This window comes from Lynx rufus, unplaced genomic scaffold, assembly GCF_022079265.1.
Source record: "Lynx rufus isolate CCGP_SWC_20201006 ecotype Redwood Valley unplaced genomic scaffold, mLynRuf1.p SCAF_10, whole genome shotgun sequence".
In the NCBI taxonomy this organism is placed as follows: Eukaryota; Metazoa; Chordata; class Mammalia; order Carnivora; family Felidae; genus Lynx; species Lynx rufus.
Genome location: NW_025814824.1, coordinates 43,066,105 through 43,091,854, shown reverse-complemented (window position 1 = coordinate 43,091,854; position 25,750 = coordinate 43,066,105). Strand labels below are relative to the sequence as shown.

Genomic DNA, 25,750 nt, shown 5'->3' with positions numbered 1-25,750 from the left:
ACCAACAAAACTAAAAGGCAACCAACGGAATGGGAAAAGATATTTGCAAATGACCTATCGGACAAAGGGCTAGTATCCAAAATCTATAAAGAGCTCACCAAACTCCACACCCAAAAAACAAATAACCCAGTGAAGAAATGGGCAGAAAACATGAATAGACACTTCTCTAAAGAAGACATCCGGATGGCCAACAGGCACATGAAAAGATGCTCAACATCGCTCCTCATCGGGGAAATACAAATCAAAACCACACTCAGATACCACCTCACGCCAGTCAGAGTGGCCAAAAATGAACAAATCAGGAGACTACAGATGCTGGAGAGGATGAACCCTCTTGCACTGTTGGTGGGAATGCAAACTGGTGCAGCCACTCTGGAAAACATGTGGAGGTTCCTCAAAAAATTAAAAATAGACCTACCCTATGACCCAACAATAGCACTGCTAGGAATTTACCCAAGGGATACAGGAGTACTGATGCATGGGGCACTTGTACCCCAATGTTTATAGCAGCATTCTCAACAATAGCCAAATTATGGAAAGAGCGTAAATGTCCATCAACTGATGAATGGATAAAGACATTGTGGTTTAGGGGCGCATGGGTGGCGCAGTCGGTTAAGCGTCCGACTTCAGCCAGGTCACGATCTCGCGGTCCGTGAGTTCGAGCCCCGCGTCAGGCTCTGGGCTGATGGCTCAGAGCCTGGAGCCTGTTTCCGATTCTGTGTCTCCCTCTCTCTCTGCCCCTCCCTCGTTCATGCTCTGTCTCTCTCTGTCCCAAAAATAAAATAAAAAAACGTTGAAAAAAAATTTTTAAAAAGAAATTGTGGTTTATATACACAATGGAGTACTACGTGGCAATGAGAAAGAATGAAATCTGACCCTTTGTAGCAACGTGGATGGAACTGGAGAGTGTGATGCTAAGTGAAATAAGCCATACAGAGAAAGACAGATACCATATTGTTTCACTCTTATGTGGATCCTGAGAAACTTAAGAGAAACCCATGGGGGAGGGGAAGGAAAAAAAAACAAAACAAGAGGTTAGAGTGGGAGAGAGCCAAAGCATAAGAGACTCTTAAAAACTGAGAACAAACTGAGGGTTGATGGGGGGTGGGAGGGAGGGGAGGGTGGGTGATGGGTATTGAGGAGGGCACCTTTTGGGATGAGCACTGGGTGTTGTATGGAAACCAATTTGACAATAAACTTTATATATTGAAAAAAAAAAAAAAGAAGACCCTGAGTGAAGGGCCAGATTAGAATCATACACCTCTCCCCTCTTCTCTGCAGTGGCATTTATGTATGCTTCCCAGGGAATGGGCACAGGGCGATGGGCACATACAACAGAAACAATCCTGGACCCAAATCACTAACTTGTACTAAATTCACCCAGAAGGGACTAAATTAACTTCTCCATCAGGATAAATGGGACAGGGGTGGTATAAAACACAAAATAAAAAGGAAATTTGATTACAAAAGGCAACCAAAGTCACTCTTTTGCACACCTGAGTGTGTGACTGCCCCACTTATACCCACCACATCTGTATTTGAGTAGGAAAAATTATAAATTCTGAAATACACATGTTCAAAAATAGTTTTATAAGTTTATAATAGTCGTTCTCTTTCTTTGGAGATAGTGGATATTCACTAAGCTTTAAAAAACCAGGTAAGATTCTTACTGTCTTCCCATTAAAACTATACTTTTACTATATTTCTATTGAGATTGCATATACCTATGTGTGATTTTTGGTTTTGCAATTATGAAATTTGGACTATTTTTGTCCTAATGTTTGCCCTAACATAGTCATAGAGTAAGTAAAATGGTGTAGAATCAGATAAGCAATAAGTACACAAAAATATCCTACTTCATAAGTATAAGGCAGCACCCTCGTAAAGGGGAAACCCAGTCAAATTTACACTTTTGTAAATGTGTTTCTCCAGATTTTAGTTCGTGTTGCACATATCATGTGTACTGATTACACACAGAAGAATTCCATGTACATACATTTTGAAAGTGTATTTCTACTCCAAGGTAGAACTGCCCAAGCCTTGAACTGCCTCAAAAATAAACTTTTTCAATTTGCATGCATTGTTTAATTACAGAAATAAGAGTACAATAAACATCCATACCCTAAATGGTCAGAAAACTACAAACAACTTCTATGTTTTTTCAAAAAAAAAAGATGCTTTGCCTTTCAAAAGCAACCCATACATTTACAAGGACCATATAGGATCATCTGGAAGAAAAGAAAAATTAAATAAATTTGTCTTATTGCATCATATCAGGTTAGACAAAGGAAATATGTGCTTTACATATCTAATTAAAAACAAGCCTGGTAGAGTAGGTCACCTTCTTCAACTGTGTGTGTGTGTGTGTGTGTGTGTGTGTGTGTGTGTGTGTGTGTCTTGATAATTGACCTCATGCTCCTAGTTAGTTCAGGACAGCATTGAGTATGAAAATCAATGAGGCAATCTTGAGACAGAAGATATCCAGTGTTAATAAAATAACTTGAATAACTATAATCTAATCTAATTTTAAATATATATTATAAAAATCACAAAACCCATAAAAGAAGGGGACTTCTCCCTTAAAATGGGAGAGATGACTTTAGATAGCAGGAGAAAGCCTGTAAGTGTAGTATAGCAGTTAGGAGCATAGATCACGAAGCCAGACTATTGGATTTGAAACCAGGTTCTACTGTATACGAAGTGTGACCTTGAAAAGTTAGTTAACCAATATGTGCCTCAGTTTCCTCATAAGGATTATCCTGATATTAACTGAAGAGTTTGCCATTATGATGATCATATATGTAACAAATTTAGCCAATGTCTGATGGAGAAGTGTTTGCTATTGCCATACTTGTCACTGTCATAATCACAACTAGCTGCTCCAAAGCTCAACCCATTCTCCTGCATGTCCCTTGCACTCAGCACCAGGCAGGGAGTACGGCATGGGGGCAGTTCCCCATCTATCAAAGAGAACCACTGAGCCATGTTGTCATAGCCTTTGATCTCTCTTTTGAGCTACCCTCCTTATGTTCTGGGAAATAAAGATTTGTGCCTCTGTGTCATTGGTCTTAGATTGAAAAATTTCACAGACCCCAGAGTTTTGTTTGTTTGTTTTTTTAATGGAGATATGATTCATATACCATGATATCCACCCTTTTAAAGTATAGACTTCAGGGGGTGCCTGGGCAGTCAGTTAAACATCCAACTTTGGCTCAGGTCATGATCTCACGGTTCATGGGTTTGAGCTCTGTGCTGGGCTCTGTGCTGACAGCTCAGAGCCTGGAGCCTGCTTTGGACTCGTGTCTTCCCCTCTCTCTCTGCCCCTCTTCCACTCACGCTCTGTTTCAGTCTCTCAATAATAAATGAACATTTAAAAAATTTAATAAAAAAATAAAGTAGAGACGTCAGTGGTTTTCAGCATATCGTGCAACCATCACTACTATCTGATTCCAGAACAATTTTATTACTCCAAAAAATCTTGAAGCCAATGCAAAGTGAATTTGTATTCAGTATATAAACTAAGGATTCAGTTCAATTATCATCCCACTTAGTGTATCATTATGGGAAAGGCCACTGGCTCCTCACTCCAAAATTCTTTCCCTCTTCATCCTTAAACTAAGTATATAGCTGCCCAGGACAAAGGTTGTGTGACCCTGGTTCCCCTGCATCCTCTACATGGCTATGTAGCTAAGTTCATGCCAGTGAGCTATTTGGAGGAGATGCTAAGTGGCAGCTTCTGGCTTAGGAGCCAGCTGGTATATACCTTTTTATGCATTAGCACCTTATTTTTTGTCCCTTCCTCTATCTCATTGCCTAGAATAGGAATGGCTGGAGCTCTGGTAGCCATTTTGGAACACAAGGGAGTCCTTGGGAAAGGGAGGCAGAGGCTAAGATGATTTAGGAGAAAAATGTCATGAGTCTGGGTCCCTAGCACCTTTGTTCACACTGGTCCTGAAATTTCTATCCCTGGAAAATTTCTTTTACATAGAAGAGAAACAAATGTATACACTTATACTACTATTTGGGGATGTTCCAGTCACATGCAGTGGACTGAATACTAAATGGCACAGTCTTGTAGCCAAATTCCCATGAGTGGCATAAATTGTGAGTTGCCAAGGAGGTAGGGCACTTGAAAAGCTAAGGACCTTTCTTTCTGCCCTTCCTAAGAATTATACCATATTGGAGTTCAGCACAGGACACCATAGTTTTTAGCAACTTATTTAACATACCTTCTTATGTATATCCTCCACACACACACACTCATTCATACTTTGGGGCCAATATGTAACACATGAAGATCAGTTGTCTCCATAGAAACTTGGAACACTCACCAGCAATGGTAACTGGTCATACTTCCAAACCAATCCACTTAAATTGCACTTTCAAACTGGAGGCAAGCAGCCATCTGAACATACATCCACTCACATCCATTAAAGGGCAATGGAGTGTGCGAAGCAATAACTCTGCAAGGGAATCTAATTCAAACTCAAATAAAGTCCACCTGAAATGTAGTGTGTTCAGCAGCTCCTTTGAACCTGCTTCATACATAATCAAGTCCAACCCTTTAAAAAAACAAAATAAATCAAGTGCTATTTCTGAAGACTTTCCTGTTAAAAGGATGAGGTATTCTAAAGTGATACTCATAATCTAAGTGCTCTGCCATTACCCTGGTGACCTTATCCAAAAACAAAAACATTTCCACAGTTAGAATTAAAGTGTTGATGGTTTACACTCCTAGAAAGCAAGCGCTGCTTAATTCAGCTCTTTATACCCTGGTAGCACCTAGACTAGTACGACTAGGTGCTCAGTAAATGGTTGCTGAGATCAATCCCTACTCTTTACACGTACAGTATTTTAATCATTTATGTAACAATTAAGTTTTGTGACCCTGCGAAAGTTACTTTCCTTCTTCATTTCTTCACCTGTTAGGAGGGGATAGCACCCTCTTCTTAGGATTAATGAAATATGAATGCAAAGTGCTTTAGGAAATACCTGGTACAGAAAGTATGGACAATAAATGACAGTTCAAATTCTCATTGCTGTTATTTTTATTGTTGTGTTATTATTATTATTACTCTTCACACACTCTTCTGTGTGCTGGGCAAACCAAGTATTGTAAAACATAGTCCTTGTTTAAAAGATATCTAGGGAAGATGGTCTATATATATGAAAACATAAATAGAGACACAAAGTAGGAGGGATGCTACAACCAATGGGCAATATTCTTGGAACGGGACCCCAGAATTAACTCCTAGTCTGAATTTTCTGACTGCCTTGTGCCCCAGTGCACCTCTAGTCAAACCCTCACTTGCCCTTCCCCTCTCCTCCATCCCTCCACCATACTCGACCCTCTGAGATTTCACAATTTCCTGTTTCTTTTCCCAGACTTGCACTAATATTCTCCCTTGGGCAGATCATCCCTGTAGATTGTGGACTGACAGTGGACTGTCCTGAGCCTGAGTCATGAACTCTTCACATTTGCATAGGGTTCTCTGGGCAGCCTGAGAAGGCAGAGCCCTGGCTGGCTCCATAAGCAAAGATGGTGAATGCTGTAGGAATTTGGAGAGACAAGCCCATCCTGTGAGCCAGTTTCCTGGAGCAAGGGAAACTTGAGCTGGGTCAATAAAGACAAGTCTAGAGAAGAGGGAAGAAGGACATACCAGGAACAGGCCCTATGAGCAAAGCCCTGAGCTGATAATTGCATATGGGAACAAAGCGTGGTCTCAGCGAGCTGGAGTGAAGAAGGTCTAAATGGATGTTGTCAGAAATAAGGTTAAAGTTAAGGAGGGACCACACTAAGGGGTTTTGACATTAAACTGTGTTTGAGGAACTCAGCTTTCCTGAAACATATAATTGGCTTTGACATACAAGTACTCATTATGTGAAGGGCAACATGGAGCTTTCAACGATATTATGTTGGTAAAGGTACATGTAGATTGCGTAGGCAGACAGTGGGTATTTGTAGAGAACTGTGAAGGAAGGTGAATCTATTACAGGTGTAGGAAGATCTGAATCTAGAAACACATAACCAGTTCTGACATAAAAGATAACTTGAGTGGTAATCAAAAAATATCATGAGGTGCCTGGGTGGCTCAATCAGTTAAACATTCAACTCTTGGTTTCAAGCTCAGCTCACGATCTCACGGTTTGTGGGTTTGAGCCCCGCATTAGGCTCTGTGCTGACAGTGAGGAGCCTGCTTGGGATTCCCATTCTCTCTCTCTCTCTCTCTCTCTCTCTCTCTTTCTCTCAAAAATAAATAAACATTTTTTTAATTCTGTAAAAATACATCATCAAATAACAATGTTAAGGAATCTGAAGTTTCCATTAAATATCTACTTTGAGATGCAGTATTCTAGAGGTGCAAAGCCATCCAGAGTGTATTTATTTTAAAAGTCAGGAAAATGAGGTTCAGGAAGATACATGACTTGCCTGAAGTCTCACAGCCAGTTCGAAATAAAGCCTCTCATCCCAACAACACAACCTCTCCTCGGGTCTTAGGCTCCATAAGTGACACTTTTACATCAAATCTCACATTATTAGTTTTGGTAAAACGATTTAATTGTAGATAAAGATATCTTCGCTTAGCAGAAGTTACATATGTATATTTAAGTGATGTAAGTAAAAGATCTTTTTTTTTTTTGAGAGTATTCATTTTGTCCTTTGTCAATAACAAGTTGAAATCAAACTTAATAAGATAACAAAAAGAAAAACTGAAATGTACTCCTTTCAAAACTTTTCATTGAGTAATATTGCTATTATTTTCTAAACCGAACAAAAACATGACCTTCTTACTTAAAAGTTACTGTTAAAAAAAAGAGTTACTATTAATGAAGGTAGAATGGCACACAGAATTTTAAAACCAACATTTGGAGATTACATTTATGCAATAATATCATGCTAGTAAATAATGTCCTTTTAATTTTTGCTTCAATTGGTCAACCCAATTACAATCTCAGTTTAAAGGCCTACATTTCTACCTACTCTGAAATAGCACCTACTTAAAAAAAATCATGTCTATCCAATTAGAAGATTATATAAACTTTAAAAGGACGTGCTGCATCAAAAGGTCATTTTGTCCTTGCCCACAACCCACAGTATTCTTTCATACTTTCTTAAATTCAAGTGACAGAATGTGGACTCTCAGTTACAAGATTCCATTAGGCTGTCCTCTGACCTCTCCGATTCTACTCAGGGTCTCCTTATACAGATGCCTGGTGTCAAATGACCTTGTCCAGCTGTTGGAGGAGTCAGCAACTACCCCCCCCCCCCGACCCCCGCCCCAGCTGCTTGCAGCTACTGATGGACAGCACCTCCATACACAACTACGTCATCAAAATGGTCTGTTACAGATAGGCATTGAAAGTCATCACACGGGCTGATAGTTTCAGTACCACCTTAGAACAGCTGAGGAACTCCTTTGAAAGTTATTGGTCTTTTCACGAGATGAATTAGCTCTTTATATTAAGGAAGCAATAAATTATTCTTGGGTGCCCCAAGTGATTTTCTGAGGAGCAATTTAAATCTGAGGAGTTTATGCTTATTAGCCAAGTTCCAGAGAAAAGCAGCAAAGAGTCAGCTCCTCACATTTATAACTTTTACTGAAGATATCCGATATTCATTTCGAAGTATTCTCGCTTACTTTAGGATAACTGTCAGTGGAGACTATCTCAGGAATTTGAGTACTAGTTTAAAGGAACAAAGTTGGAATGAACTAGGAAGAATTTATTTAATACTGAAATTTCATCAGTGCTGACAAAGTTTCTTTGGGGAGGATCTCAGAGTGTGAAACCTGAAAATGCACTCTAACAGAGTCCTAAAATTCACACTTGTTATTTATATATTTCTAACTGATGTTAATTTTTTAAAAGAAGTACATTTTTTTATTTGAGAGGTTGATTGCTCTTAAAAATCTGCTTGCATGAGAGTTGAGTTTTTTTTTAAATATTTATTTATTTATTTTGAGACATAGAGAACAAGCGGGGGAGGGGCAGAGAGAGAGAAAGGGAGACAGAGAATCCCAAGCAGCCTCCCCACTGTCAGCGCAGAGCCCTATGTAGGGCTTGAACTCACAAACTGCGAGATCATGGACTGAGCTGAAATCGAGAGTCAGGAACTCAACCAGCTGAGCAACCCAGACACCCCGAGAGTTGAAATTTTTAATGCTTCACATTATATTACCTCCAGTGCCCTTTAGATAATTAATCTTGATATCTATTTGTGTTTGCAGTAAATGACAGAATCCTAGCAAATGATGGACATCTCATAAACAACAGATAGGAACTGTATAAGTTGCAAAGAAATTAGAAATTGAAAAAAAAAAATTTTCCCTCTGAGGATAATGGGTTTTTTTTTTCCAGTTAATTACAAAGGTCAAGGGTAAAGAAGTAGTCCTTCTCCTTAAATACTGAGATTCATCATCCTGACATTATTTACTGGAGCTGCAGTTCATGAACTGATAGGAGGCCCCATGATCTTGTATTCTGTTGTCATACATTTGACTACTCCTTAATTATATTCTGAAGCAAAAATGGGAATAGTGTATATATTAAATCTTGGGCACTGAGTTTTGTCACTTTGTTTCAATGATTTGCCAGTTCAACCACTGCTAATAAAAAGAGCATTCATTTGGTGCTGATTTTTGCCAGACATTACCCTGAAGGTTTTATTATACATGTATTTAAAAATATTCCAAACATAAAAAGTGCAAGGAATAATAAACTTTCTTTGTGACCATTCTCAGTGTAAACATATAGTAACATCTTATCATATTCTTCTTTGAAAAATAAAATATGGATATGATTAAAGTGTACCATGCACATGGCCCCAACCTGATGCCCTTCTTTTCTTCCTATGCAGAGAGTCACCAACGTGACGTTGTTGGAGCAAATTTTTCGCACCCTTGTTTTTCTACATAATCATTTCTTCTGAACATCTAATAAATATTTATGTGATACTCAAATTGATACAAATTATATATTACGAAGTGGTATCATTTCCCCTCAACACTATATTTTTGAGATTGATCCAATGTATACAGATCCAGTCATTTATTTTAACTGCGCCTACAGTATTTTCTTTTTTAAATAAACCACTAGTAGTTCATCTATTTACCTTCTAATGAATATTTAAGGTTTTCTTTCAATTTTAGGCCATAACATTTAACACTTTGTTGATATCTATGTAAGTGTTTCTCTAGGGTACATTCCTAAAGAGAAATTGGTGGGATTTAGGACACGCATATACTCCACTTTACAGATACTGGAAAGTTGCTGTTTAAACTGGCTATTCCGATTTATACCCCAACAGCAATATAGGACTGTGTCTTACTATCTTTCTTGATCACTGATAATGCCTTTGTCAACTCTTAATTTTTTGCCAATCTGATGGGCATCAATGCTGTATCCTTGTTGTTTTAATTTGTACATCCCTGATGACTAGTAATATTGAACATATATCTTCAATGAGTATTAGCATGCTATTAATAAAATCCATGTTTGAGTTATTCATTGACATTCCATTCAGGTTTAATATCTTTTTCAGACCTACATTCTTATAGTTTTGTTACAATTATGAGTGGTATCTTTCAAAAATTACATTCCCAATTGGTCATCACTACCGAAAATGGAGCTACTATTGCCTATCTCAGGTTGTTCTGAGAAATTTGTATAAACTCCTTAGGAAAGTGCTTGGTGCATATTTGGCCTTCTCCAAGCTTCCTCTGTCCTGACAGAAATGTAGAAATGATGTGGAGTTCTGGTTTCAAATATCAAAAAATAATCAGAAAATGTGAAGTTATATAAAATATTCATATACTGAACTTAAAGTAATTTTTTTCAACAGTTCATGACTGGTAGAGTCAGAATGCATTAGATAAGTCTTGCAAACACAGGCAAGTAAAATATTTAAAACCCTCAAAGGGCGACATATATATAATTTGTAGGGTGTTCTGATTTTTTCTTGGTGACATCATATTATATAACATGAACTAGCAAATGTACTAGAAACCAAATCTACTCTTTCTGTCTCAGTATATTTTCCCAAGGGATCGCCAATTCAAGTTATACCTATAAGTGTGCCATAAAAATTACACATTGAATTGAAATGGACTTCCATTATTTACTTATTTATTTAAAATTTTTTTTAAGTTTATTTATTTTGAGAAACAGAGAGAGTGGAAGAGAGGCAGAGAGAAAGGGAGAGAGAAAATCCCAGGCAGGCTCTGTGCTGTCAGCACAGAACCCAATGCAGGGCTCGAATGCACAAACCGTGAGATCATGACCTGAGCTGAAACCAAGAGTCTGAAGATTAACCGACCGAGCCACCCAGGCGCCCTGGACTTCTACTTTTTAAACACCTGGCTCCTTCAATATGACTGCACATTTCTTCTTTATATAAAATCAGTTAAGAAAAAAATACACTGGTCCCTCATCAATAAGGCTTTGGGAAGTTGCATGCCACTTTGAGCGTGTACATTTGCCATTAAATGTTAATTCCTTCTACTCTTTATTCCACAAACACTTAGGGGGAACAAACAGATCCAACTATTTGTTCTGGGAAAAGGCAATTCTGTCCAGGGCGTGCGGAATAGGTTCAGGTGGGAAGATGCTAGTGAGAGGTCAACAAAGGGGGTCATTGCTCACGTTCAGTAACTTAAATGCTTTTGACACATGGCTACCTCCTTGTGCTTAGGTCTACTAAATACTCTAAAATAGTAGCCAGTTGAGAAGTACAATTAAGCAAATTAAGTTATTATCTTCAGACGTTAGCAGTTAAATTCCAGTGTTTCCTTTCCCTTGGCAGGTTGGGGAGGAGGGTGGTGAACACCTTGAGAACATATGGAAACAGTTATATTCCATTTTACGTAAGTGTTTATGTGTTGGTTGAACTCATTTTTCAGTTCATAGAAATAATACTTGTCCCTACCAGCTCCCCTGCCTAAACTGAGTAAGAAAAAATAATTTACTCTAAAGCAGAACCGTTTTTAATCAACTGCATTTTTTGTTTCAGTTAAGTTTTGGAGAATTACCGACTTGACCTTAAAAACAAACTCCCTTTTCACACACAATTATTAAAAATAGGCCTTTTTGAGCATCCCTTCCTGAAAGCTCACCTCTATTTCACTAGTCATTAAAGGAACATTCTACCCTCAATTTAAATAACATAATAAATTATTATTAAATAAGAAATTATTCAAATTACTTTCATTTAGGTACAAGATGGCTTAAATAACTGCTTTGTGAACCACAAAGCTGCAGGCAAATGAGGTTTGCCCTAAATTACATACTGAAGAAAATCCCATTTTGTAGTGAATTTCATGTTAATTGTTATCCAAATTTTGTATCCAGCTCACAATCAAAGACAACATGATCTATCCCTCCACTCTTCCAATAATGAATAACAGCCTTTGACAAACATCCTATTTCTGCAAACAATGCAAATCACATACATGCAGAGTTTCAGACAATGATTAGAAGTTTAGTCGCCTGCTGTGGATTCTAGACAAATGGCTCCCTTAGACTGCTTTTCAAAATGTGGAGAGTGGAATTAGCCCTTGGAGAGAAAGTTACTAGAAAGTTTTTCTAATTCAATGTAAAAGTCAATCTGTGCCAAGAGACCCTAGTTGAGGAAGTGTCACTTTAAGGTCAAAAATGACCAAAATAAGCTTTTGAGGGAAAGAGATCCACAAATAAGTCAAGTCAGGCTGCTCTGGTTTTCAAAAATTATTTGAAAGGATAAAGAAAGGTCATGAGAGAAGAAAAATGAAAGACCTAAAATGAGGATAGCAATTATTTTAAACAAAAGTATGACAGGGTGTTTCCTACACTGAATGCCACTTCTGTCCAAGATGTTATACATATTAGGGATAAATTTGTTACTTCCACAACTATAAATTTCCAGTAGGCAAACCCCGTATTCACATTCTTTGTTACAAACATATACACTGACTTGAAAGGACATCATGAAGATAATCCCAAATGTTCTTTCATCACCTCATTAAAAACTGAAGTTATTCATACTATTTTAACAAGAACACTTTGCATTTAGAAGGATTTTCACATATATAAGGCCCTTTTCAGGAGTAGCCTGTGATGGAATTCTCACCATGTTTTCAATTAAAAAAAAAAAGCTAAGAATAGTCATGGTGGGTTTTTTCCATCAACACTTGCCACAACTGAGCACTTATCATATGCAAGTGCAGGGGTGGGTGCTAAGGAGGTGAGAGTCAACATGGATCCCCATCTCAAGGAGTAGAGCTGCTAATCCTGTAGGGGCAGTGAAATATGATTATGGATGTCCCTGGGCTATTAAGGAGAACTTACTTGTAAGCAGACTGTAAGCAGATAGAATTGGACAAACAGATTATGACTCAACCATTTTTCCTCTTACCCGTTTGCCTGTGTGAAGTGGTTTTGCAACCTATACCAGGAAGTTTTCTCCTTGATGATTCCCCCATCCTGTTGCAGAGTTTCCCCGCGATGTAGCAGAAACTCATATATACCTGGCCACAAAGGGAATTTCACTGTTCTGGCTATTGATACAAGTAACTACTCCTGTTTGAACTCTTCCCCTTAGACAAACACTGAGACTGTGGTGATTGATCTTTCAATGCCTATCTAGAAAATAAAGTTATACTTGCAAAGTTTTATATCCTATGGTCCAAGCAAAGTTCTCAGATAGAGAGACATACCTTCCAAAGAAATTGTTAGAATTACATAAATTTATTAGGAGACTGGATTAGCTTCTGGTATTCAGGAAGCTTTGATCTTTTCTCTTCCCTGCCATTTTCTTATACAACCCCAGTTCTGACTATTTGTGCTGGTAGGTAATTCCTCTTTCAGGTTAAATGCTACCACCCACTCAATTACTTATGACCTCAGTGAGTTTGAGAAAATTCTGCAGCATGAACAGTTTTCATTATGATGTAAATCAATGTAATACTATGTAATAATAATGTTCATGACACCCTTCAATGCTTGCCAAGTGACCAAAATTGTTTTTAGTGGCACAGCTATGACAATTCCATTATGTTCATAACTAGTTCATATTATTCAATTTCCTTTATGGTATAAATTACGTAATAATTAGACTTGCTTATGAGGTTTGCATATGGTATCCACGGAGCAGTACTTAACAGGACTTTTCATAAACCAAATCTGAACTGAGCTAACATAGTTCAGATTTTGCATAACACCAAATGGGGCAAAGTTAAAATATAATGACAAGATAATGTTCTCAGAAAGAAGTAATAAAACTTAGGTGGCAATGTGTGTGTACCATAGTAGATAACACACACACAAAGCCTTGAGCAAACAATAAAAGTTTAATAGGCAGGCTCTGCATTTTCTGAGTTTACTGAGAAATACATATATATATGAACCACATGAAAATTATAGTTCCTTTGGGAAGCTTTCCCACTGTTCTTGTCCATGTTGGGGCACAAGCTTTGAAAAGAATATGAATGTCTGTCACAGAGAAGATGGAAATGACAGAAACAGTAAGAGCTGACCATGAGTGGCTACTGAGAGAGCAGATTTACTCAGTATCTAGAAGTTTGTGAGATTAATGTGCCCAAAACACCCTCCGGAGAGAGGCTATAAGGGGGCAGGACACAAGAGGTAGAAATAAAGCCACTTGTGTGTTTGCTTTGGACATGACCTAAGTCATTATTTTCTGAGTGGAGAAGAAATCTCTAATTCCAGTGTGGTCCCTTTCGAGCACAAGGTCATCACAATGAAGAGCCACATTTGAAACTTTCCGAAGTTATCCATCCAATTCTCACAATAAAGCACAGAATACAAATTATGACTTGATTTGCAAGTAGAGTGGACCCTGAATCTTGACATCAACAGTCAACTATACTACTTGTTTTCATCTCAGAGTTCACTTTGGAGACTTTCATTTTTTTTTTTTTTTCCAAAACCACCACCAGAGAAACAAACTTTCATAAAATAAATATGACTAACACTTTGAAGTAAAAATATCCACAAAGAAACCAGTATGGGAAGATGGTGGAATTTCCACTGACTCATAAAACAATTTACATATAAATCTCCTTTTTTTTCTTCACTCATTTAAATGATTATCATTTCATATTCAGACTCGCTGGCAAAACATCAGTTATTTTAATGTGAATCCTCCACACGTTGCCCCAAACAAACTTTAATGCTCAAGTAAAATGTTTGAGGCTTGCCAGACCCAGGAGAGGGTAGAATGTTGCCCCATACAGTCTGTCCACTGAGCTATTGCTTTGCTTCCCTCTGGTCATAGATATGAGAAAATACCATCCAGACCTCTTCGGATTTGCTAAAACCAACCACCACCACAAGTCAAAATTAGCGACGGAACTACAGTGTTTCTAAGAATAAATAAAAGAGACACTATACCGGGTCTTCAGTTTTGTGACTATTCAAGAGGTCAGACAGGAAATCTTCATGAAGACTCTCTCTTCGAATTAGCGTAAATTCCCTCAGGAAAACAGCTCCTTGGCTTTGGTCTCCGCATACCTAGGGAGATAAGATAGCAAATTCAGCCTTCAGACAAAGCCTGGAGGGAGGGGAACATTGAAGAATTAATGTCTCTGAGTTGAGGAAACTTCTTGGATTCATTTCAAGTCTGATTAGAGCAATCAAAAACAATGCACGCAAATACATATTAATGTGAGAGCCGCTAGAATATTCTGGCATGTGACTCCTTGGATGGATGCCAGGAAAGTCCACTGCTAAGTTGGCACCTCTTAATTGACTGGTGTGAGATGTCAAAATTCAGTGATTGTAAGTTATCTTTCAGGCCAGATCAAGTGTGGTCAGGTGCCTAGATGTATTCTATTGGGCTATCTATATTTATGTGCTGTACAGGTGTCTTGGACCCACACGGATCTATACCATGGATCTGAGCATCTAGGTGAATCTTGATGACCTGTTACATATCTACCAGATAAGGAGAAGCTGGCCTGGGCACAAAACTGACTTTCCAAGTTATTCAAATGATTTAGAAACAGATGTTCTTCAGCTACTCTGGAGGGAAGTATTGGAGAGCTTTTATCTAGAGCTTATCACATACCAGGTTCTTTACACATGTTATCTTGCACCAGCCCCAGGAGGTGACTGCTATTAGCCACACTTTACAAATTAGGAACTGGAGGCAAAAGGGTTTCAGGAATTTGTCAAGTGTAAGTGTTGAAATGAGGACTCAAATACAGGTCTGACTCTAAAACCCCTTTCTTATCATTATCACATTGTGCTACTGAGCTACTCAAACCTCCTTTGGTGAAGGACAAATAGTTGAGTAACTCCTATAAATCCTAGGAACAATGAATTCACCCAGGCTTCCCAATACCTCTCTGAACCTCAGTTTACTCAATGTAAAATAGAAATGATATCAGCATTTTTGAATTGCTGAGAAGACAGGAAAGAATACATGTAATGTACTTAGTACAGTGATTTACATATAGTAATCATTCAACATTATTATTATCAAAAGCACATTCTGCTCAAGGAACTTAATGCAAGCTTTTAACTTACATGAATTTCTTTGACGATATTTATAATATCTGTAATGGATATTATAAATGGGTATGGTATTATCTTCATATTATCTTCATATTAGTTTAACTTTTATATCTGTAATGGATATTATAAATAGGTACTATATTATATTCATATTAGTTTAACTTTTCAATTTTTATATCTTTTAAATTTTATACCTTTTTATGGTATTGGTAACATCATTAAGAATATGAGGCTGTTCTTCACTTTTTGCAGATGACATGATATTATACATGGAAAATCCGATAGACTCCACCAAAAGTCTGCTAAAACTGATACATGAATTCAGCAAAGTAGCAGGATACAAAATCAATGTACAGAAATCAGTTGCATTCTTATACACTAATAATGAAGCAACAGAAAGACAAATAAAGAAACTGATCCCATTCACAATTGCACCAAGAAGCATAAAATACCTAGGGATAAATCTAACCAAAGATGCAAAAGATCTGTATGCTGAAAACTATAGAAAGCTTATGAAGGAAATTGAAGAAGATATAGAGAAATGGAAAAACATTCTGTGCTCATGGATTGGAAGAATAAATATTGTCAAAATGTCAATACTACCCAAAGCTATCTACACATTCAATGCAATCCCAATCAAAATTGCACCAGCATTCTTCTCGAAACTAGAACAAGTAATCCTAAAATTCATATGGAACCACAAAAGGCCCCGAATAGCCAAAGGAATTTTGAAGAAGAAGACCAAAGCAGGAGGCATCACAATCCCAGACTTTAGCCTCTACTACAAAGCTGTCATCATCAAGACAGCATAGTATTGGCACAAAAACAGACACATAGACCAATGGAATAGAATAGAAACCCCAGAACTAGACCCACAAACGTATGGCCAACTCATCTTTGACAAAGCAGGAAAGAACATCCAATGGAAAAAAGACAGTCTCTTTAACAAATGGTGCTGGGAGAACTGGACAGCAACATGCAGAAGGTTGAAACTAGACCACTTTCTCACACCATTCACAAAAATAAACTCAAAATGGATAAAGGACCTGAATGTGAGATAGGAAACCATCAAAACCCTAGAGGAGAAAGCAGGAAAAGACCTCTGTGACCTCAGCCGTAGCAATTTCTTACTTGACACATCCCCAAAGGCAAGGGAATTAAAAGCAAAAATGAACTACTGAGACCTTATGAAGATAAAAAGCTTCTGCACTGCAAAGGAAACAACCAACAAAACTAAAAGGCAACCAACGGAATGGGAAAAGATATTTGCAAATGACCTATCGGACAAAGGGCTAGTATCCAAAATCTATAAAGAGCTCACCAAACTCCACACCCAAAAAACAAATAACTCAGTGAAGAAATGGGCAGAAAACATGAATAGACACTTCTCTAAAGAAGACATCCGGATGGCCAACAGGCACATGAAAAGATGCTCAACATCGCTCCTCATCAGGGAAATACAAATCAAAACCACACTCAGATACCACCTCACACCAGTCAGAGTGGCCAAAATGAACAAATCAGGAGACTATAGATGCTGGAGAGGATGTGGAGAAACGGGAACCCTCTTGCACTGTTGGTGGGAATGCAAATTGGTGCAGCCACTCTGGAAAACTGTGTGGAGGTTCCTCAAAAAATTAAAAATAGACCTACCCTATGACCCAGCAATAGCACTGCTAGGAATTTACTCAAGGGATACAGGAGTACTGATGCATGGGGCACTTGTACCCCAATGTTTATAGCAGCATTCTCAACAATAGCCAAATTATGGAAAGAGCGTAAATGTCCATCAACTGATGAATGGATAAAGAAATTGCGGTTTATATACACAATGGAGTACTGCGTGGCAATGAGAAAGAATGAAATATGGCCCTTTGTAGCAACATGGATGGAACTGAAGAGTGTGATGCTAAGTGAAATAAGCCATACAGAGAAACACCAATACCATATGGTTTCACTCTTATGTGAATCCTGAGAAACTTAAGAGAAACCCATGGGGGAGGGGAAGGAAAAAAAAACAAAACAAGAGGTTAGAGTGGGAGAGAGCCAAAGCATAAGAGACTCTTAAAAACTGAGAACAAACTGAGGGTTGATGGGGGGTGGGGGGGGACGGTGGTTGACGGGTATTGAGGAAGGCACCTTTTGGGATGAGCACTGGGTGTTGTATGGAAACCAATTTGACAATAAATTTCATATATTGAAAAAAAATAAAAAAATAAAAATAAAATACGAACACCAAAAAAAAAACCCCAGAATATGAGGCTGTTCATCATGTTGATTTATGCCTTCTTGAAATGTCTGTAGTAATTCATAATAAATTAAAATAATTTTAATCCTTAAGCCCTTTGGAAAGGAATATAACTTTCTGCAACTTTTTTTTAACGTTTATTTATTTTTGAGACAGAGAGAGACAGAGCATGAATGGGGGAGGGTCAGAGAGAGGGAGACACAGAGTGTGAAACAGGCTCCAGGCTCTGAGCTGTCAGCACAGAGCCCGACGCGGGGCTCGAACTCACGGACCACGAGATCATGACCTGAGCTGAAGTCGGCTGCTTAACCGACTGAGCCACCCAGGCACCCCATCTATAATTTATATTTAAATGACCTCTGTTATACAGCATAGTTGGTATCATTGGGGTAGACAGAATCTTGGGCCCCTTGACACCCTAGTATCATATCTGAGAATATATTGCTTAACGTGGCAAAAGAGCTTTGCAGCTGTAATTAAGTTTACTTACTAGTTGACTTCAAAATAGGGTTAGTAGCCTGGATTATCCAAGTGGACCCAATATAATCACAGAATGCCTTAAAAACAGAACTTTGTCTGGGCTGAGGGCAGGAGAGAAAGTCAAAAAAATTCAAAGCGTGACAAGGACCTAACCTGTCATTTTGGCTTGAAGATCAAGGGGGGCACATGGGAAGCATGAGAAGAAAATATGTTCTGCCAACAATGGAGAGCTTGGAAAAGGCCCTTTGCCCTAAAGAAGAGCTACGTCTTTGGCCAATACCTTGATTTTAGCCCAGTGAGACTCTGAATGGAGAACCCAGCCACGCCTTGCCAAACTTCTGACCTACAGAAATCATGAGATAGTACTTATGTATGGTTTTCAGCCATTAAATTTGTGGTAATTTGTTATGGCAGCAACAGAAAATTGATATAATCATCAAGAGGCAGGGCCAGTGAGGGGTTATCTTGTTTCATTGTTTTACTAGTGTTTCCTACACTGTTTCATAAGAATCAACCAGTACTAATGAAGCAGAGCTAGAATTGCAGACTAATTCTTGGAAACGTTTCCTTCTGGTTAACCTAACTTATTCCTGTTACATTTAAAATTAAATTTCTCATTTATTTTCTCATCAGGGGCAATCATTCCTTGAGTCTTTAGTTACATACACTTCAAAACCTGTCGTGACCCTGTAACTTCCCTGATCAGAAGCTTTCAGGGATTCTCTACTTCCTGTTGGGTGCATTGCAAATTCATGGGCTCAGTGCTCAGGGCCACTCACAGTTGTTTAAGTTCTAGATAGAGAAAAGTCTCATTTATGCAAACTTTTCTCAAAAAGGTCAGAATGAAAATTATTTTATTTTATTTTATTTTACTTTATTTTCTTTTTGTCTTTTTTCTTAAGTAGGCTTATATGCCAGGCACACAGGCCAATGTGGGGCTTGAACTCATGACCCTGAGATCAAGACCTGAGCTGAAAACCAGAGTCAGGTGCTTGACCACCTGTGCCACTCAGGCACCCCTAAAACCTGAATTTAAAGTAACCTAGAATTGATGTGTTTTAATGTTACTGTTTGCAAGAGGACTAATGTATGTTGATCATTACTAAAGTTAACATTTCATTAATCATTTCTCCAACAATCTGAGGCCATTTTGAATTCTAACTCCATGATTCAAAATGGTGGCCATCTTAAGTCATGTAATGCTATAGTTTTTAAAAGCTAAAATCTGAAGAGACTAATAAACTTATGGACATTTGCTTTGGGAGAACTTTTGTGCCTGTAAAAACAAAACAAAATAAACAAAACAAACAAAAAACCAGGTTTCTTTTGTTACACTGATTAAAGAAATAGACAAAATGACTCAAATGTCTGCCAAAAGAGAAAGTGAGGTGTCACATAGAAAGACTGAATACTCAATGCCACAAAAAGGAAGGATAATCAGCAAACACTTTGTCCATTTGATTTATACTTTAACTTTCAGTCATAGCTGTGTATTTGTTTTAGAAAGCATTCTGCTTGTTTGTATTTCCTAAGAACATTGACATTTTATAAGACTCACAATTCTTACCAAAATGTTCAACTTCCCAAATACTTTTAACTTTTATGTGATAACAAGGCAGCAGGTCTTAATTAAACTAAAATTCAATTTAATATTGAGAATAGATAAAAACATACAAGTTTGATGGATTAAGTTAGTTTTGAATATCTGTATCTACAAACCATGGATAGTAATTATTATATTCTATGTTTTAGAAATACTATTTTAATGGAGGAGATACATAAATACATAAAGATACATAAATATGTAAATCTTATACCTCTATTTCAATCTGATTTTTTAAATTATTCTTTAAATCCAAAGTAGTATTTTACCCATTTGTTTTGTCATATGTACACATAGGTACACACATTTATGTGTGTCATATGTACACGCAATTATTCAAGTGCTGTCAAGTGCCAGGAGCTTTACTATAGGGCATATTTCTTCCTTTCAGGGCACTATCCTAACAAGTACTTGGCTCTGACAGAGTCTCCTAGATGCTCACCAAAAGCTACAACTTTTCATTATCATTGGTACACCTAGAGCACATTTCCTAGCCTCCTTTGCAGTTAAGGTGGCTGAGTTTTAGCTGGTAGAAGTGAGGGGTGATACACCAGGCCTGCTCATAAAAATCTCCCACATTCCTTCCTCCATGCTCTGTTGCTCTCGGGTCCGTTTTGCATGGAGACAGCCTCGAGGAAATCTTAAGTCAATTGGTTTTTGTTTGTTTGTTTAAAGTTTATTTATTTTGAGACAGAGAGAGCACCAGTGCCTGCAAGCATGTCCAAGTGGGGGAGGGGCAGAGAAAGAGAAGGAGAGCTAGAGAATCCCAAGCAGGCTCTATGCTATCAGCATGGAGCCCGACATGGGGCTAGATCCCATGAACTGCAAGATCATGACCTGAGCAGAAACCGAGAGTCTGACACTTCACCGACTGAGACATTCAGGTGCTCCTAAAGTCAATTATTAAAGGTGTCAGGGGTTCTATTAGCCTGGCTCCCTGAATGACTGCATGCAGGAAGGCCATCCCATGACCTGTTTGCTTATCTAACATGGTAACCTGATCAAGAAGTGACAGTCTACCGTGTTGGAACCACTGCCCATGTTAGACGTTATTTGTTACTATGGCTTACCTGCTCTAATTAATACAATGAAAAATTCTAGGTAAGCACAGGATGCTAGGAGAATACAGAACAAGGGTGATTACCTCTCTGAAGAAGGATTATGAAAGAGTTTAAAGTGATGTTGAAGGAAGAGTGGGGATTTACTAGCTGGACAAGGGGAATGGGATTGGGTAAACGAGGATTCTTGTTCTAGGAAGAACAGCCTGGGGTTGAGAACAAGGCTTGAGATGCCTTGTTCTGTTTGGTGTGTTTTAAGTGATTTAGCATGGCAAGATTGCATAGGGACGTGAGAGCAAGGGATGAGAAGAGAATATGTATCATGCACAGAGGCCAGATTATGCATCATGCTCACTGAAAGACTGAAGCAGCCAGTCTTGCTTGGACTTAATAGTTTAGAAGTGCATCCTGGTGGCTCTGAGGAGGTAAGACTGGAGATGAGGTGACCAGTTTCAGATCACTGCAATCACCCTGATGAGAACTCATGAAGACCTGAGGGGCTGGTAGGAAAGTAAAGGACCAGAAGATTTGGTAGCCAGCTGAATGCAACTGATAAGTCTTAGGTTATATCTATATTTTCTGCCTGGGTTTGAGCAGAAGAACAGAGTGGTTAGCAGCACTTTCAACAAACAGGAAATACAGTGGGACAAGCAATTATGTGAGTTAGATGCAGAGTTTGGTTCCAGAGAAGTGGAGTCCGAGGTGCCTCGGACAAAGAAAGCTGAGCTCTGTGCAGTAGAAAGAGACCGGTCTGGAGATGATATGTAAGTGGTAGCATCCTATGGGGAGTGGATGATACTTAGCATGAATGAGCTTGCCAAGGGACAGTTTGGAGAATGAGAAGATATGTGGGCTGAGATAAGAACCCCTTGACATGGATCTATCTTTAATGGCTTATTTATGCCAACAGAAAATATTAACAAGGACAATCCAAGCATACTCGTTTTCATCGTTGTTAGGCATTCTTTTATTGGTTCCCCATGCAAATATATTTATGACAACATTATATTCAACTTATAATTTTTTCCCAAGAACAGCCTATGGCTTTTTGAGCTATCAATTCCCAGCCCCTGAATTCAACTAAATATTGACTGTGACTTGAAAACTTCTGGGGTAACTCACATTTTAAAAATTTTATTTCTCCTGGTTAGACCAGGTTCCCTGATTTGGGGTTTGGAAAATATGGTTACTTTACACCCGGTATGTCAAAAATCCCCTAGCAGTCATATGGTAGTTAGCATATTATAAAAAAAATGCACCCAAACTGGTACCCCATTATGTTTTAGATTCCGTGGTGTTAGTTTTGCAGATGAGAAAACATAAATGTGATAAATGGAGGAATTTTACACATAGCCCATGGCTATGTTGGATTATGAACCAGAGACTGTAGCTCTAAAAAACTCAAGTCTCTGCTGTATTCAAACCTGGTTATTCACCTACAGGAATAGGGCAAGAAAGGAGCCATCATTATTGAGACATCTATCTATTTCTATAGGGTTTTTAGACTCCCCAGGACTGCTCCTCAGGAAGCACAAAACTGTCATGTGCTAGCATATGCACCCCGTGATGAAGATTGCTTCTCCAATTACAGTCTCATTTCCTGCTTCAAACATTGACTCCTCTTTCTGACTGTTGGCACACCAGAGTACTCCATAGAGAACCCAGGAATGTAGAAACACCAGCTCCCAGAATAGAATCTCATTAGATCCAGGAAGGCATGGAAGCAATTTATTGTTGTGGTATATGTTCTCTCTAATGGGGCTGAGCGATCAAACATACAGAGATTTTAGAGAGGGACATAGGTAAATACAGGAAACAAGGAAGTCTTTCAAGTCACTCTATTCTCTAGCCCTTAGAGGGAAAAGAAGGGAAAGGTAGTTTAAAACTAAAAATCAAAGGCAGTGAATAATAACAAAAGGTTTTGCATTTGACTTTAAGATATAGTCAGAAACTCAAACCATGTCTACATATACTTTGTCTTGTACTTCACATTTGGTCCCATTATAACCAAGCAACAATCCTTCCCCTGCTTGACCTGACTCTCAGTGGCTCCAGAGAATACCGGTTAGTATTCTCACTCACAATTGTTGGCTCACATGATTGGTGAAATAAAAGGTAAGAATCCCCCTTCAGAATGTCCTACTCCTCACAAGTTTGCTCTATGGGTTGTGACTAGAATTTGGGGTGTTAAAACACAGAGAAACTGGTTCACATTTGGGAATCTCCACCATCATCAAGGAAGAGTCAAAATTTCTATACAAATTGCAATGCTGATGATAGAAGTGGATTCCGGCCAGAGCTTTGAAGCAGCTACAATGTTCTTACCACTCTTGGAAAGGCATCCATTTACTTCCAGGTTGGGAGAAAGGGATGTAGACATATCAGAAGTTTAAACATACAAACACACCCTCAAATTATCAGTTTATTGTTGTTCTTTCTTCATTTAGTTTTTCCGTGAATACTGAAATGTAGCCAAGTTTATGTCCCATGGGTAAGATTTAGGTTTCAATACTACTCACAAAGTATAGCACTGAAAACCACACTGTTAAACTTTTATTCTGCTGAAAGGATTTTATAACATCTATTTGTGCCCATATTTGGGCTCATAGTTAATTAAGAATTAAGATAGTGATGCTGTAAATTCTCATTAGATTAGAATAATCATCTAAATCACTTAGGCAACCAGCTACTGTGCTGAATAGACACCAATATTTAAATGCCAATGGAGAGAGAGTGAAATGATTGATGCCAGGGTTATGAGTTCTTGGCACAAGGGGGACAGTTAAATGTTTATTAAATAAATAACTGGACAGAAAGTTTTCTTTGACCCCCCAAAAAATCTCTAGTTCCATTTCTGAGAATCCTTATCAAGTAATAGGAGGAAATAAGAATGTATATGGACTCAAAGAGACCAAAGGTAGCCCTCCTGCCCAACATCATTACAATCTGATCCTAAAAATCAGTGACTCACAGACCAAGGGAAGGAAGAGAAAATCTGTTCCCAATATAATAGGATAAGTTACTTCTGGTTTGAAGGAAATCAAGACAAAGGATGACTATTCTATCACTAGCCCTTAAAATAATGATCTAAATCAAAAATGATAATAGTTGAAATAATAGTTGATAATAGTGGATAATAAATGAAATTTTGGGACTAAATACACTAAGAAGTGGAATCTAAATAAAAAGATATATAGATGTTTCCAACTTTATTAAAGGTTCTGACATTTGGTAACAAATTGTCTTTGCCTGACATTAGTAAATTCCCCTTGGCAATAAACAAGGGTCTCTGATTTGGGGAAGGAAATTAATCATTTGACAGCCTATTCCTGTTAGGACTATTCTAATGGACCCAAATGCAATGAAAAAAAAAAAAAAAAAAGAACATCCATCCTACTGTCAGTGGCTCCCTTTCCACTAATCCCTATAACCTCATCCCTGGTAGGAATATTCTAATATAGGAAGATGGGGAAATGAGTAAACAGTAATTCGAATGTAAAGAACAGAAAAAAATTATGGGCATATAATCTTACTAAAGAAATTTCCTCATTATAATGCAGAAGGAGAAGCATTTCAGACATATGAGAATATGTATCAAAATAACAATATTTATGAATGTCTCCAAATTCATAGTCACCAATCAGAAGAGGCTCCGTCAGCCTATGCTGAGATCAGCAACTCTGTGTGCACACATTCACAGATTTGTGCACACATTCACAGGGAGCGGGGAGGCAGTGTCACTGAATAAAAACAGCTTTCTTGGTTGTAAGAGTCCATTTCAAAAACCATCTATTTACCTTTGAAAGTACTGTTGGTTGTTTGTTGGGGAGTGACTAAATGTCTTTAGACAGACTGTAATGTCAATATACCTATCCATACCTACTGCTATAGCATAGTTGCCTGGGAAAATAAAGGTTCTTGGAGTGGCTTCAGGTGTCCCTAGCTAATGGCTTCCAACTATGTGAGCTGATTAGCAGTGTTATACTCCCTCAAGGAAAGGCTAAATATGATCCCCAAGAAGATCGGTGGGGGGAGTTAATAAAAACACTCTTATAACCATATTTAAGTCACTGACATTTATATACCTGGTGTTTGGAGCTTAAAAACATTGCAGTATTCTGTTTGTTCTTTTACCAACTTTAATTACCATTTCTAAAGATTGTAAAGATAATTGCTAAAAGGTTAAAGCAGAAAGAAGTGAGATGGAACATACGGGCCCAAAATGTTCAGCTGGGCCTCATAATTCTTGGTACAGATGTTCGTGCGTAGTTCAGGTTTGATTTAGAGTAACTGCTATAATATGGTTTGAGGCAAGGTGACCAGATGTAGCTGAATTTAAAGATCTGTCCCAGACTGTCAATGAAAAGAAACTCCATTACCCTAGGAAAATAACCTTTACGGTGTGGGGTAGAGGGGAGTAATGCTTAAAAAGACCTGTTTTATCTTTAAGGCAGATAGCCACCTTGACAAGACAAGGAGTCATTAAAACAATGACAACAACAACAAAAAAATAAAAATAGAAGATGAACAAAAACATGTAGAGAAACTTAACGTCACAGAACAATGTATTTAAAACAAAGTAGCAGAAAGAATGCCATCAAAGTGTGTGCAATGTGTAGAATGTGCGCTTGATCTACAGGGAAGCTGTGGCATTTCCATAATTGATTACAAACAAGTGCAGAAATGAAAGTAAATTCTAGAAAGAACTGGGGGGACCCTCTTCACTAGCCTCTTATCTTTTCAGATGAAGGGAAACATCGCCTTCTTAGATGTTGGGTAAGAGAAAATATGCGGGTTTTGAGGCATAACTCTTGACATATAAAATATGGCAAAACAGTCAAATGACTCAAA

The 25,750-nt window shown here is 38.1% G+C and overlaps 1 protein-coding gene across 1 annotated transcript in view; it reads right to left on the bottom strand.

The window, feature by feature from the left end:
• ADAMTSL1 (ADAMTS like 1) overlaps positions 1 to 25,750 on the bottom strand; it is an 878,428-nt gene that overhangs the window by 617,140 nt on the left and 235,538 nt on the right. Inside the window, exon 2 of the mRNA XM_047098171.1 lies at positions 14,386 to 14,505. Within this exon, the coding sequence (XP_046954127.1) occupies positions 14,386 to 14,505 (120 nt within the window). The remainder of the gene's footprint in view (positions 1 to 14,385; positions 14,506 to 25,750) is intronic.